Here is a 16133-nt window from a genome sequence, read left to right on the forward strand (position 1 = left end):
GAAACAGTATAATGGAATTCCCTTCACCCACCTTTCCTGACTGTTAACATTTTAACACATTTACTTTATCACTGATTCATATTCTCTCTCTCTCTCCATATGTATATACACACACACACATATATAAATAACTTTATATATACCTATATAATTTTTTAAATGAAATGTTTGTAGGTTGCAAACATTAATGTCCCTTTGCCTCCAAATACTCTGATGTGTATTTCCTAGGAATAAGGACATTCTCTTATATAACCATAGTAAAATTATCAAAATCAGGAAATTAGCACTGATATAGTAACTATTTTCGAATCTATAGACCGTGTTCAGATTTTGCCAATTTGTCCTACTAATATCCTTCGTGTGGTTCAGGGTCACGTGGTGCATTTAGTTGTCATGTATTTTTAGTCTCCTTTAATCTGGAGCAGTATTCAATCTTTATCTTTCATGACCTTGACATTTTTGAAGAGTTCAGACCAGTTGCTTGGTAGAATGCTCCTCAGTTTGGATTTGTATGATGTGTTCTCTTGATGAGATTCAGGTCATGCATTTTTGACAGGACGGTCGCAGAAGTGATGCTGTGTCCTTCCTGGTACATCACATCATGAGCTCCCTCTTGGTTTGTTTCACTCCTGGCGGTGTTAACTTTGATCACTTGGTTAAGGTGTTGTCTGTCTGATTTCTCCACTGTTACGTTGCTGTCTTTCCCTTTTTAATTACTATCTTGTAGGTAGATACAAGAAACTATATAAATGAACAATTTTTCATCATACTTTTTGCCTACCAGTTTTATATTCATTCACGATTCTTGCCAGGAAAAATTACCACTGTGACATTTGCCCAATGGTGATTTTCTCTTTTCACCATTCCCTTTTCATTTATTAGATGGAAGCCTACTATAAGAAATAGCTTTCCCATCTTCCTTATTTATTTATTCATTTATTTTTTTATGTCAGAATGGGTTATAGTCCATTACTGTTACTTATTCTGTTGCTTAAACTGTCCCAAATTTGCCTAGTGGGAACCTTTTCGAGTTGGTTCCTGTGTTTTTTTGATATGTTCCCATTTTTGATTACTTCCTTACCCTTTTTGACACCACAAGATGATCTAGGTTCATCTTGTACTTTCCCAGCCAGTTTTCTAAGGAGCCCTGATGCTTCTTACTGAAGAGTGGTATTTCAAAGCCAAGATCTGGATACTGGGTATGTTTGTTTGTACTGGTATAATATTCTTTGAATTGCTAATTAGCAAATTAATTACTCCTCTTGTCTAGCTCTCTCTATATAATCCCTCTCTCTCTCTCTCTCTCTCTCATATATATATGTGTGTGCGTGTGTGTGCGCGTGCGCACGCGCACGTGTGTGTGTATACACACACACACACACACACACACATATATGCATGAGGCCATGCCTCCATTTGTCCTGTTTTATTTGTTTCCCTAGCCTTGTGCTTCTTCACATATCTTCCATAATCTCCTTGGTTCAATAAAAAGGTGTTCTCACATTTGTTCATTTGTTTATTCATTCCTGCATTAATTAAAGTCAGTTGTATTATGTGCCAGGCACTGTGCCAGATCCTGGAAATATAAGTAGTCATGTTCCTGAAATGGAAATAAATCCGTACGATGGAGCAGAAGGAGTTAGAGGGAGAGCATGGGGCGTGTTGGGTGAGATTAGAAAAGTCAGCAGAGGCCAGATTTCGAGGGGGTGGGTCTTGCAGGCCATATTGAGGATTTAAAACTTTATCCTAAGGAAAATGGGAAATCACTGAGGATTTTGAAGCAGGGGTATGACATAAAAAGATCCTCAGGTCTTCCCTGGTGGCACAGTGGTTAAGAATCCCCCTGCCAATGCAGGGGGCATAGGTTTGATCCCTGCTCCGGAAAGATCCCCACATGCCGTGGAGCAGCTAAGCCCATGCGCCACAACTACTGACGCTGCACTCTAGAGACCTCGAGCCACAACTACTGAGCCCGCGTGCCGCAGTTACTGAAACCCACGCGCCTAGAGTCCGTGCTCCGCAACAAGAGAAGCCACCGCAGTGAGAAGCCTGTGCAGTGCAACGAAGAGTAGGCCCCGCTCACCACAACTAGAGAAAGCCCACGCACAGCAACGAAGACCCAACGCAGCCAAAGATAAATAAATAAAAAATAAATAAATTTATGAAAAAAAAGAGATTGTCATTTTAAAAAGAGGGCCCTGGCTTGAGAGGGAAGGCTGGGTGGGCACGAGGCTTGAGCAGCTGCAGGGGGACCAGCGTCAGTGAGAACTGATGGTGGTTTGGACAGGATAGCAGGGGCTGATAGTGAGCCCAGGGAGAGTAGAACCAGTAAGATTCTGTGATTAGATGTGGAAGGAGTCAGGGTGTTTGTAATCCTGACATTTGAGCCCAGAGCACCCTGGATGCATCATCTTGTTGTTCTGTAACTTAGACAAGAGCATTTTCATTTTACTCTCTCCCTGCTCTGGGCTTTTGGGCTTTTTTGTAATTTAAGGTTTAAGAATGTAACTGGGTTTACTCACATGGAAAGATAGTTAATACCAGATGATTTTAGAGCCTCATGGTTGGTTCCTCCTTTCAACCTTGGCTGTGTGTCAGTTGACAAGACCGTGAGATTTATTATAAACATTGCAAGCGACTTGGTAACCATGCTATGTCATTGAATTCCAGTGGAGGATAGATAAATTTCAGATCATTTTTTTAGACCTCCTCTGAAATAAATTTCCCTCCACTCCTCAAAGCAAAATAAAATAAAATGGAACAAAACAGCCCCTACCCCCTGAGAATTTTTCTTGATCTACAAGACAGCCTGGGCTGTCATGGTTCCAAGAAACAAACCCATCTGACTTGTGAATCAGTTTTATTTCTTGTTTTTCCAAAATAAGCTAAAAAGCTCCAGCATTTTTATGTTATTCCTCGAGCTGCTATGATTTTTAAAAATAATTCCTGTTCCATTTGCATTAATTATTCCTCATTGGAAAATTCTTTTGTCATCACTTCATGTAGAAATATTGATTTTGATTTTCAAGAAAGTGTGTAGTAGGGAGAAAGAAATGGGGGGATGGAGTTTCAGTCATGCAAGATGATGAGGTTCTAGAGATCTGCTGTACACCAATAGCAAGTGGTTAACAATATTACACTGTACACATAATGTTTTGTAAAGAGGATATATCTCATGTGTTTTATTTTAAACCACAATTTTTAAAAAAGTGTTGAGTAGAAAGCATCTTTATGCTTCAGTTTATTTATTGTATATTTAAATTTTTTATTTAAAAAAATGAGTTAGGGACTTCCCTGGTGGCGCAGTGGTTGAGGGTCCGCCTGCCGCTGCGGGGGACGCGGGTTCGTGCCCTGGTCCGGGAGGATCACACGTGCTGCAGAGCGGCTGGGCCCGTGAGCCATGGCTGCTGGGCCTGCGTGTCCAGAGCCTGTGCTCCGCGACAGGAGGGGCCGCAGCGGTGGGAGGCCTGCGTACCGCAAAAAAAAAAAAAAAAGAGTTAGGATTTTAAAACTTTTAAGTAAGTGATGCTCTCTGTCAATTCTTCCAGCTAATATTTAATTTTAAATTATATTGTATCTTTAAAAAAATTACTTCTTATGTAAGTCAGCATTTCAGTGCTAAAAAGTGTATGGCTGCTATTCAGAGGTGATTATTCACAAGGACTTTAAATTTTTTTTTTTTTTTTTTTTTTTTTGCGGTACACGGGCCTCTCACTGCTGTGGCCTCTCCCGAACGCACAGCCCAAGCGGCCATGGCTCACGGGCCCAGCCGCTCTGTGGCATGTGGGATCTTCCCGGACCGGGGCACGAACCCGTGTCCCCTGCATCGGCAGGCGGACTCTCAACCACTGTGCCACCAGGGAAGCCCAGGACTTTAAATTTTTAAAACCAGTTCAAAAAATTCAAATACTATATAGACTCAATGAAACATTTTCTCCTCGGATTTCTTTTTTGCAACTTCTTCCCTAGACTATAAGTTCTGTAATGACTGCAATTTATAATAAATTGGTTTGGCTGCTTTAACAGAGGCTAAATAATAGTGCCTTAAACAAGATAGAAGCTTATTTCACTATAGAGAAGTCCAAGCTGGCAGGCAATTTGGGGATCAGAGGGTATAGGGCGGGGACCTAGGTTCATCTAGGGACCCAGGTACATTCGGTCTTGTCCCTCTACTGTCCTTTAGGATGTTTCCTTTTTCACATGGTTGCAGAGAGTAGGAGGAAGTGGAGGGCAAGCAGCTGCCTGTTAACGTAGGAGTCAGACTTTCTCTGTCGAGGGTCAGACGGTGAGTCTCTTAGGATTCCCAGTTACATATGGTCTCTGTTGCATACTCTCTCTTTTTTTACAACCCTTTAAAAACTATTAAACTTGTGATGAAGTAACTATTCTTACAAGCCTTGCAAAAGGTCTGGGCTAGATTTGTCCCATAGGCCATTAATTTGCCAACCCCTGTTTTAAGGTTATGACTAGAAATTGCACACCACTTCCTCATCTGTTAAATATGGCTGGGACTTCCCTGGTGGTCCAGTGGTCAAACTCCACGCTTCCACTGCAGGGATCGCGGGTTTGATCCCTGGTAGGGGAAACAAGATCCCCCGTGCCGTGTGGCGTGGCCAAAATAAATAATAAATAACATAAATAATAAATAGGGCTAATAATAGTATCTATTTCAAAAGGTTGTTATGAGGATTAAAATGAGATAATATATTCAAATAGTGCCTGACACAAAGCCAGTGCTTAGAAAATTTTAACTGTTTTTACTGTAATAATAATTGATATTTAACTCTGTGAAAGAGAATTAGCACATTTTTCTTTTATCTCCTGATTTTTGTCATGGTTTATGACATTTATATCTATAATTATGACAGTTGTTCAGTGTTAGTGCTGTATTTAGATCAAAACTCTAGTCCTTTTATCACGGTATCTGTTTCTCTGAATTCTTTGTTTTGATTTTGATTTATCTCTGTTGGCTAGATTTCATTACTAGCTGTTTTTTTTTTTTTTTTTAAGATAATTGCATTCTAAGTTTTTGCATGCTTAAAAATGTCCGAACATTTGTTTTATATCTAAAGGGTAACTTAGTAGGGTATAAGATTCTTGGGTTTTTTTTTTCCCCACAGGATTTTTTGGAATTATGTGGCTGTGTTGGAGTCTAAAGTCAATTTGATTATCCCCCCTTATATGTGACTGACTTTTTCCTGCCTGGAGATCCAATCCAGGCATATTCTTTATCGTTGATGTTTGGGAGATTGATTGTGAAGTTTTTCCTTTTAAAATGCAGATTCAAAAAAATAAATAAAATAAAATGCAGGTTCAGATTTTTTTTTCCTTTGAGATTTCTGGAACATTTTCTTGCATTATGTCCTAGAATATTTTTTTATGTTTTATTTGTTCCCATCTTCAGGAATTCCATAATATATATCAAATCTCTTAATAGCTTTCTCCATCACTTTTATGTATTTTATTAATAGTTTAAAAAATATGTTTTCCTCTAGACTGTTTACAGTGTCCCTTTCTATGTTCTTAGTTATTTAATTTTTTGCTACCTCTAATTAGACTTGAACTTACTATATTTCGTGTCTTTCTTTTATTTCCTTTTGTTGCTTCGCCAGCTTGCTTTTCATCTCCTCTGTTGTCATATAATCTCTTATTTACGCTCTTTTTTAAGAAAGCGCATGTCTGTAAAGTCTATGATATTAAGGCAGAACTATTTGTGTTCATCTTTTCTTCTTTCTTTGTTTAGGTTCTTTTTTGATGTGTTTTCTCCATCTGCCTTTTGCTCTTTGCTCCCTTTTTCCTTTTTGTACCTTCTCCCCTTCTTTATATAGGCTCTGTGCTGACCCCTTCATTACCGGATAGTCCATAGCGAGGGGAGGCAGGGTGGCTGAGGAGGTCCACAGCTTTGCTTGGGTTTGTTGTCTCAGTGCCCTGTTACCTTCGCCCTGGGAGCACATCCGTGTGTTGGTGTTCAGGGGGCCATTCTGACACTTTGCAATGCCTGTAGAGTCAGAGGGGTTAATAATGCTCCCTCCTACCCTGCCTCTCCTCTAGGCCACCTCAGCTGGGAGGGTGGCAGTGGATGGCAGAAAAGGCTCTTCAGACTGTGGGCCTTTCTACTGTGTTGAACTGGCTCTTGACAAACCTTCCCCCACTTCTCCTATGGCCTGCCATGGCTCAGCTCCAGGCCTTTCACTCCTGGGACAGCGACATTCAGGGGTTTCTTTTTCCTGCTACCACCTGAGGGGTATGTGTTACTTCTCAGCTTCCTTCTTATTTTGGTCCAGTTTTCACAGTACTATATCAGAGACACTTTATAGTTTGTAGATTGGAGTTGTAGCATTCCCTTGTTTTATGTATAGTAAGATTTTCCATTTTTTATTTAGCTGTTTTTGGTGAGTTTTGAGCAAGGAGAGGAAAAAGAAATTCCACTGGTGGATTTAAATTTCTTTTATGCTTTACATTTTATTTTGAAAAATTTAAAACATTCATTACCACACCCATAATAGACCATTTCCTTTTGTCACATTTCTTTCAAATCTTTTTTCTTTTTAAAAGCAATCAAGTGTAACCACTATATGGCTGAGATTCCGTTTGACACCCACCCCCAGGGCCACCCCTCATCTTCACCCTCGGAACCCCAAGGCAGTAACTAGCCTTGCAGTCTCTTTTTGTATTTAAAAATTTTTAAATACAAATATCTGTATACAATATATGACATTGTTTTTATGTTTAGAATGTTTAGCAAGATGATATACTGTTTCATTGTTTTGCAGTTTGTGTTTTTCCACCTAACATTGTGTATGTAATCTGTTTTGATACACACACACACACACACACACACACACACACACGCACTTTTCCTCTTCACTGTTGCATATTATTTCGTGATATGAATGTGAGGTATTCATTGTGAGGTATTCAGTGTTCTCTTGGTGAACATTGTTAGGAATAGCACGTCACTGGACATCCTTGTCAGCTCTTTCTAGGCTTGGGTGCGTGAGTTTCTCAAGAAGTAAATGTTCAACGTTGTAAAATATATGTGCCTTTTCATCATTACCGGATACTAACTAGTTGGTACTATCAGTTGTGTACCAGAGTGATGGCACCAGTTCACCCTCTCAACAACAGTGAATGAGAGTCACTGCTCTACGTCAGTATTTGATACGGATACTCTTTCTAACATTTACTGTGTCTTGAATAATCCTGTAATGAAGGCAGCATTATATAATGAAGATAACTTGATGGATTAGATTTTCGGAATTGGTTGTTTCTGGGTGAATTTAGGAGGAAAGAATGATAAATCATCTAACTAGAGTCCTACCTAATGCAGTTCATTCTGTATCTGAAATGAGATTACATTTTACTGGTTTTCTCTGCCTTTTTTCCCCCAGAGAATCATTGGGCTGAAAGTAAAGTTTTAAATGTGCTAGAGTTTTTTCTGGAGTGGGGGTGGGGTGGGGACGATACGATAAAGTGTATTATTCTGCTAAGAGTGCTGCCATCTTTTGTACCTGTGTGCAGTTTTTACTTGGAGTGCGTTTATTTCTGAAACTCTTTTCCCACCTGTTTACTTGAAAATCATTAAATGTGTTGCAAGTGAACTATGAAATGATTGGATGCTAATGTGTCAAAGAACGTGTGAATTCTCTCTTAGTCCAGAAACAGGTACATTTCATTTAATACAGTAAGTTGTTAATGCATGACTCTCTGCTTTTGAATTGTATGGTTCAAAGGTCCATTTCACCCATATGATGTATTTACATGAAGGAGGTGAATTCCCTGACATTTGGTCAACATACCAGTATTCAGGGTCCAACTTGTCTGTCAAACTCTCTCTCTTTTTTTCTTTTTAATGAAATGCCTTTTTGACTTCTTCATTCCCTCAAAAAAGTCACAGTTCTTCATATATGCAATCTTCACTTTGCAGAAAAGCAAGAGGAAAGGGCACGAATACACAAATATTAAGTATTCCCTGACGGACCAGGCAACTGGAGATCAGAGTCCCCTCCCACCTTGTACCCCAACGCCGTCCTGTGCAGAGTAAGTAGAAATGAAGGAAAATCTTTTTACCTGAACATAATCCTATAGAAAAGCTTTAAAAAATGATACGTCTTTGCAGCACATGCCTTTCCTTGGTGCACATTATTGTTGCCTAACTGGTTCTTGAGTGTGCCAGTGGCTAGCTAAACTAAATTTTAGTTGAACTAAACTGAAGGCTGCTTGCTACACTGGCTAGGAGTCTACGGGACTGTACAGATATCAAGTGCTGGTTCTCCAAGGAGAATCTAATTTTTAAAAAGTATTTTATTTATTTGGTTGTGCTGGGTCTTAGTTGCTGCAGGCAGGCTCCTTAGTTGCAGCTCGCCAGCTCCTCGGTTGTGGCATGCAAACCTTAGTTGTGGTGTGCGGGATCTAGTTCCCTGACCAGGGATCGAACCCGGGATCCCTGCATTGGGAGCGCGGAGTCTTAACCACTGCGCCACCAGGGAAGTCCCAAGAATCTAATTTTTCTTTTGATGGGGTGTGGATTGTTGCAGAGGTAGGTAACACCCTTTTTGATGAGTCAAGACTCTTGGCTATGTAAAAGTAAGTAAATTGACCATCAATGTGTCAACACAATCATGGTCTAATTTTCCACAGTCAGTAGAAATCTACTGTGGGTATTTAAACCAGGTTAGCAAACTACAGCCCCCAGGCCAAATCCGGCCACGGCCTGCTTTTGTACAGCTCATGGACGGTTCTTAAAGGGTTATTAAAAACACACACACACAAAGAATAATACATGACAGAGACCGTGTATGGCCCACAGAGACTACATTATTTTTAGTCTGGTCCTGTACAGAAAAACTTTGCCAACTCCATGTTTAAACTAAAACATGTGATAAGAAAATATTCGTTAAATCGATTATGTGAATAACAATTGTAAGTTATTTTTTTTCTGTATATCCTAAAGTCACTCTCTGGTATAACATTTACTTTTTATTTTCCCCTAGGAGTCTTATCCCTGTTTGCTTCTGATGTGGATTTTTAAACCCCTGTTGGCTTTAATACTCTATATAAACGTTTTTGATAACATATATGAGGCTCGTATTTACATTTGCTTTCTATTTAACATTGAAATGAAATTATATAGCAAAAGTATGCTCTCCACCAAGCTGCCTCTTCCTTCTGCCTGCTTTTTTCTTTCCCAGTGGACTGATGGGGAAAGTTGATTTTAAATTGCTATCTGCAGTGATTTGCAGTGGAACCAGCACGTCAGGGCTCCGAGTCCTTGCCAGAAAGCTTTCCCTACATGTTGGCTCAACAGAATTAGCTCTGATGACTCCCTTTTTACCAGTGGCCTGCCTGTGACTAATAGGTTCTCTGCCTCTCCATTCCCGTTGTCCCCCTTGTAGGGTGCAGACCCAGGAGACCCCGGCCCCTGCTGCTTGTTTCAGCTTGTTCCTCTCTGACCAGCCCAGAGCTGCTGGGTTCCTCGTCCCCCTGGACTGTTCTGGTCTCCACTCTGCTCAGCAAAACAGAGTCTGGGGGCTTCCCTGGTGGCGCAGTGGTTGAGAGTCTGCCTGCCGATGCAGGGGACACGGGTTCATGCCCCGGTCCGGGAAGATCCCACGTGCCGCGGAGCGGCTAGGCCCGTGAGCCATGGCTGCTGAGCCTGCACGTCCGGAGCCTGTGCTCCATAACGGGAGAGCCCACAGCGGTGAGAAGCCCGCGTACCGCAAAAAAAAAAAACAAAAAACAGAGTCTGGGCTCTGATGCATTGCCCCTCCACCCTGGGGCCCTAAACTGCCGGTCAGCTTCATGTTCACCTTCATGTCGCCGGATTGGGGGCTGAATGGATCTGTAGTCCCTGCCTAACCGTTCCTACACTTTGCCTTTACATTGCTCTGGCCCATTCAGATCCTTCTGCCCACAATGAATACCATTCTTTTCTCTATGCACATGTCCCAGCTTCCTTCAAGGTCTAACCCAATGCCTCATCGTACAGGCCTGCCTCCCTCCACCCTCCTGGAAAACAACTCTCCTTCCGCCAAACCCCGGGAGCACAGGGACTCGAGCCTCTTACTTCAGAATTATTTTGCTGTGTGTTTCTGTCCGATATCCTCTCCTATAATGTCAGCTCCTGGGGGCAGGAGCTATGTCTGCGCCGCATACGGTCCCCAGAGAATAGAGTATGTGCATTATAACTATCATGTAAGGTTAAACAGTATGTCTGCGTTTTTATTAGTGTCGTCTTCCTTTTCTTCTTTTCAGAATGAGAGAAGATAATGCTAGAGTCTATGAAAATGTGGGTCTGATGCAGCAGCAGAAAAGTTTCAGATGAGAAGACCCGCCAAGACTTCAAGCACAGAAATAGGTATTTCAACAGAAGTGCTCTACTGGTTAATTGTTTATATCATTTGTGGCATTTTGAAGCAGGCAAATAATTTGTGACTGTTTTAACAAAGTGAACCACAATTGAATTTTAAAACCCAGCCTCTTTTTTCTTCTGCCTGTATTTCTTTCTCCAAGCTGGATTCATTAAATATTGAAATCAGATACAGAATTAATTCTGTGAAGGGCAGGGTTAGCACTTACAGAAAAATGGTTGATACTGGTGATGAAGGGCAGATATCATCATTCCTGCAATTTTTATTAAAGTAGGTTAACCCACGCTGTGCTGGGAGATGATCTGTAGGGATCTAGGAACTGTGGGGACATGGCACTGGATGGTCAGAGTCAGGATGCCTGAGTTTTCACCCCAGTGGGCCTCTGACTGGCTGGCTGTATGACACAGGGCACTGGACTTCCTGGGCCTCTGACTGGCTCAACTCCACATCCCTTCCAGCTCTGATGCTGGGAATTCGTCTCCCTTGTACGTCTCCTTCCTTCCATTCACCTTTTTAGACAGGGACCCAATTGTGTGATGTATGTTTAAAAGGTAAGTTTTTAGCATTTCACGTCGAAATTCCCATTTCAATGAATAGTATATTTAAAAGCTCTAAATCTACTTTAAAATGGTTTACTGCCTTGCCAAACTTTTAGATGTATGCTCCTTAAAAATTCTAACTTATTTCTTTGCCAGATGTGGACTTTCCCCCTCTCCCTGAAAAGATCAAGAACAGATGCAAGAAAGTTTACATGAAGAATGAATTTGAATTTGGAAGGCTTGCATTGTGGTTGACTACCTTTTGATAAGCAAAATTTGAAACCATTTAAAGACCACTGTATTCTAACTCAACAATACCTGATTTCCAATTACTCATGTCCTCAGATAAGAAGAAATCATCTCTATGATGTAGACAGTGTTATATTTTATGGAATTTTATTTTAAATTGAGGAAGCAGTTAAATTGTGCTCTATATTTTCCAGATGATGGTGATTCAAATTCTAGTTATTGGCATTTTTTCTTTTGATAACCTCAACAAACTTAGTTTCCCCCCTGCTTTGTGGGGAATGATAGGGCACTTGTAAGAGGAGAAATGATTGGGGATAATTAAGTAACAACACCCTATAGAAGTGAGAACAATTTCATTTATCATCACTTATCCAGTAGTGGATAATGCATTTTGATGGCCTCTTATTTTGGCTAAATAATAATTAAGCCAGTGCCCCAGACTGTCTCCCCTTGCATTGCCATTGAAAAATCATGGGGGCGGAAATCATGGGAACTTAGGATAAAAGGCATGGTTTCTTCTTAGCAGTTGACCAATTACCATTCAGCCTGTTGACTGAGAAACTCGTGGTGGGAAAACGTTTGTCATCTTTTCTTTTCATTTGAGTAATTGTATTTAGGAAAAAATGCATCTATGGATAACCAGTTTTGGGTTATCACTTGTTGCTGACAAACCACCTTAAAACTGAGTGGCTTAAAACAACAACTGGCTTTTCCCCATCTCTTCAAACTGGGCTGGGCTCAGCTGAGCGGTTCCTCTCCTTGTCTTGCTGGTGTCACTCGTGGTTGGCAGGATGGCTGGGCCTCTCCATCTGCATGCGGTCCTCAGGTCTCACCTTCTCCACGTGGCCTCGCCCACAGGGTAGCTGGACCACATTTATGGCAGCTCAGAGGTCCCAAGGGTATAAAGCAGTAGTGGCCAGGTTTAAGACTTAAACCCAGAACTGTCACAGCATCACTTCTGCTGCCTTCTATTGATTAAAACCAGTCCCAGGCCCAGCTCCGATTTGGGAAGAGGAGACTGCACGAGGGCATGAAATGGAGGTGAGGTTCCTTGGAGGCCCCCAGTGTAACAGACCGTCAGAACCAGTGCCATGGAAAAACAGCTAAAAAAAGAGGTTAGCAAAAGTAGAAGCTGCTAGTGACCTTGGGAAGCTGAATCTGGTTATGATAGCTGCTGTAAGCTGGAAGTCGGGCAGAAACAGAGGGCCTTCAGCGAGCTTCCTGAACCAGTTCTGCTGGCTCTTAGCATATGTTCTAAACCATTGCTTTGGGAAACTGGTCTCTTAAGGTTGGGTGTGTTCGGGAGGGCAGAGCATTTGAAAGCAGAGCCACCTCATTGCCCTGGCCACTGCAGAGGGAGGTGAATGGGGTGCTTTCTTCACGCCCCTGGCTTCAGTCGGGCCCCACACCCATGCACGCAGTCAAGGCTGCAGTGCGGAGGGGCAGTTCTCGTGAGGCCACTAGTCAGATTGAATTAGCAGTAGCTCATTTTTGTTTTAACCAAGCAGTAGGATTTGCTAATGTTCTACCTGAAGTGCCTTCTCCAAAGACATCCCTCTTTGCCCTGTGTGTTGAATCATCATTCAATGAGTGTATTTCAATTGAAGTATCTTTGGTGGACTTTGTAAAGATAATAAAATGCCACGGCAGCTTTGCCGTTAAGTCACGATCTCCTTAATCGAATTCTTCTTGCTTTGTCTCCAGAAAAGGAAGGACTAGATCCAACCCTGTTAGTAGCTCCTTTCTGAGGTCTTTACCTCCTTTGAAACCCTGAGGTTGTTTGGGGAGAGCCTGGCTGCCGTTTTCACAGACAAAATTACATTGACTTCTCCCCCCACCTCCCCTCCCCCCCATCCATTGAACTTAGAATTGTTGAAGGTAATTACCTTCTAAGAGGAATGTAAATGACTGCTGTCTTCTTGTCAAGCCTGTAAAGAAAGAGATTCCAGTTCAGTACTTGCAACAAGGATCTTGAATCCTGTTATTTGTATTGCATTGTCACATTGAATGGTCCTCGTTTTTGCGATAACGTTTTGACTCTGGACTTTGGGGGCAAGGTCTTTCACCAGCATACAAGGATTTGATTGTACAACATATCTGCTGCATTAACGTCTCTGCCTGTAGCTTAAGATCAGTTGTTTTTGCACTTGGAAACACCTGATCCTGGCCAGCTTCGTTTGTAATAGGACATTGATTTCATTTAGATTTCCCTCCACGAAGTCAGCACCTATTATGTGGTGTAAACTGATGCCAAGACAAGATTAATAGTCCCTAGGTTGCCTAGGTTTGTCGTGTGTTTGGTAAAGGTGATTGCAGGTTCTCCGGTAAGACTACATGGGATGGATTCACGTGGAGGGGCTGTGAAGATGGGGGAGGGGGAGGTGAGCTTGAGGTGCGGGTGTAAAAAAACAGTGGAAATGGAAGTTCCAAAGAGGTGGTTTCTGAGGAAGTCAGAGGGCCTGGGACCACAGCAGTCAGTAATAGTTGAATCAGGTTACCTGGAAAATAGGTGTGATAGCTACACGTCTGTAGTCTGCTTCTGCGTTGCTGGTAGACATTAAATTTGCACAATATTCCCATAGCTGGCTAAGTATTTTAAAATTACAAGCATAGGATTTTATATTTGGGGTGAAGAAATTATCTGGCATGTGGTATTGGGGTTTTTTAAAAAAGCCAAATTTCAGAGTCTTAATAGCCTGTTTTTTTTTTAAAAAAAAACAAAACAAAACAAAAAGACACCTTGTATCCAGTGTGTGGCCCTCCTGAAAATTCTGGTCATCTCACCCTTTGAAATTGGTGACTTTACAAATGTGGCTAAATGGGGATGAGAAAATACATGTACTACTTTCTTGGTGTTCGTGCATTCTTTACGGAGCCCAGTTGCTTTGGAACAGCAAAGAAAATCATCAAGATTATTTTTAGGGGTTATTAAGGGGTTACTAGGGTTTTTAAGAACTAATATAATGTCCTGGGTTATTTCTAGTTGAGAGGAATGTGGAAAAAGGTATGCAATTGTGAAGTGTTCTGTTGTAGCTTGTTAATCCGTAAGGGAAACTTAGACTGTAGACGTAAGTACAAACCCAGTGCAGTTTTTGTTTTCTGTATGTTGTTGGCGGAATAAAGTTTTACATCATAAGCACATGGCCTCCCTGATTTCAATATGCCTTTATTAGGATCTGTATTAGCCCTTAATTTCGTTAAAATCTTTTTTCCTCTTCCTCTTGAAAAATAAGTTCCAAAATATAGTTTATTATACCTTCCATCCTTAAAAAGTTTGTTCCTTTTTTACTATGGGCAGTTCACATAAGGCAAAAATATTAAACAGTTGGTTTTAGTGTGTTGTATAACTTTGCTGTATATCAAACTAATTTTTACAAGTTTTCATCCTAAACCTCAAATCATGTAATTAATAATTTGCCTGTTTATTTATGACCTAGTTGTGATTCTTTTATTAATAAAAGCTAATGGAAAAGGATCCTTTATTAAGTCGATGACTAGATCTACAGTTAATTTTCCTGCAGTATATGAAGTATTGTACCAGAGTATTAAAAGATATGTAATATTTTATTGATAAATCTCTCCTTTAAAAGGAATACGTTTTAGGATGTCATCATTTTGATGTGAATCATGTAAATGTTGATAATATGCACTGTTTATTATACATTAGTGTTTCAAGAGATTCACTTAATTGCCTTTTTGCCCACGTATATTATGTAGTCTATTTGAAATTGTTTTTTAAAAAATGACATTAAAAGAATAGTTTATGTAGAGAAACATTAGTGGATGTTAATTGTCTCCTCACCTGTATTTATGGGTGTTAGTTCAACTGCTTTGCTAGTTGCAAAGCCGTATTATCAGAGTAAAAGTGTATTTGTAAACTGTATGGGAACTAAAAATTAGGAATAAAACCATTTTCGTATATTATGGTATTTGTCATTTACTTCATCTGAAATGTCCAGGAAAAACTGGGATTACACGTCCCTTAACCTCTTATACTAGCCAAATGCTGACGTTTTGCAGCTCTTATCTAGAAGGGAACCTGGAATTCAGAATGAATGAATCAGTTCCTCAAGCATTTGAGTGCCTATTTTATGAGTAGCTTTGGGAGACAGGGAATTTTATTTGGAAGAACTTATGAGTAAATAGCGAGTAAAAAGTATGTCTGTATAATGTATACAGGACATGATTAGACTTCCCTGGTGGTCCAGTGGTTAAGACTCCACGCTCCCAATGCAGGGGGCCCACGTTAGATCCCTGATCAGGGAACTAGATCCCGCATGCCACAACTAAGAGCCAACATGCCGCAACTAAAGATCCCACGTGCCACAACCAAGACCCGTAGCTAAATAAATAAATAAATATTATATATTAAAAAAGAATCTGTGGGTGGTTTATGGACAAAGAAATTCATGTGTTGCTCAGACTTGTTGTCATGTCTCTACCTGGTAAGGCCATAGACCGTTTTGGGTACAAATTCTCTTCCATTCAGCAAAGATTAAATCCCCACTAGAAGCTAGGGACTGGGAAATGGATGAATAAAACAGTTATACAGGTAGTTATTCGATTAGAGTAAACAATAAGGGTATTAACTGAAATTGATGGTTACATAGAGGAATGAATTACAGGGAGTTAGGATTCAATGGTGAGGATCACTTAAGCTTATTCTTGACCAGTGGGGGAAGTTGTGTGTGTGTGTGTGTGTGTGTGTGTGTGTGTGTGTGTGTGTGTAGAGAAAGAGGGAAACTGTCCTTTCATTTTCTTATGGGTTCAGTCAAGGCCAGTTTCTTTGGATCTCTTTTTAGAAATGAACATGCAAGGCAAATAGCTATTTCTCTATTCAGCTCTTGCTTCTCCATTCATCTCTGAACAAAGAATAACTCTCTCTGTCATGATCTATACCAGTGGCAGTTCTAGCACTCTTTTGGACACATTTTGCAACAAAATATAGTACATATTTATGAGTGTCTTTATTCTC

The 16133-nt window shown here is 40.7% G+C and overlaps 1 protein-coding gene across 5 annotated transcripts in view; it reads left to right on the forward strand.

The window, feature by feature from the left end:
- PTPN11 (protein tyrosine phosphatase non-receptor type 11) overlaps nt 1-15077 on the forward strand; it is a 78264-nt gene extending 63187 nt beyond the window's left edge. For all 5 annotated transcript variants that reach the window (XM_027124630.1, XM_027124627.1, XM_027124628.1 and 2 more), the window contains 3 exons: nt 7928-8040; nt 10255-10357; nt 11066-15077. In XM_027124630.1, coding sequence (XP_026980431.1) covers nt 7928-8040; nt 10255-10324 — 183 coding nt within the window. In that variant the 3' untranslated portion in view covers nt 10325-10357; nt 11066-15077. The remainder of the gene's footprint in view (nt 1-7927; nt 8041-10254; nt 10358-11065) is intronic.
- Nucleotides 15078-16133: the final 1056 nt, after the last annotated feature.

The sequence above is a fragment of the Aethalodelphis obliquidens genome, unplaced genomic scaffold (genome assembly GCF_003676395.1).
Source record: "Aethalodelphis obliquidens isolate GAN/ISIS:26980383/991018 unplaced genomic scaffold, ASM367639v1 scaffold28, whole genome shotgun sequence".
NCBI lineage: Eukaryota > Metazoa > Chordata > Mammalia > Artiodactyla > Delphinidae > Aethalodelphis > Aethalodelphis obliquidens.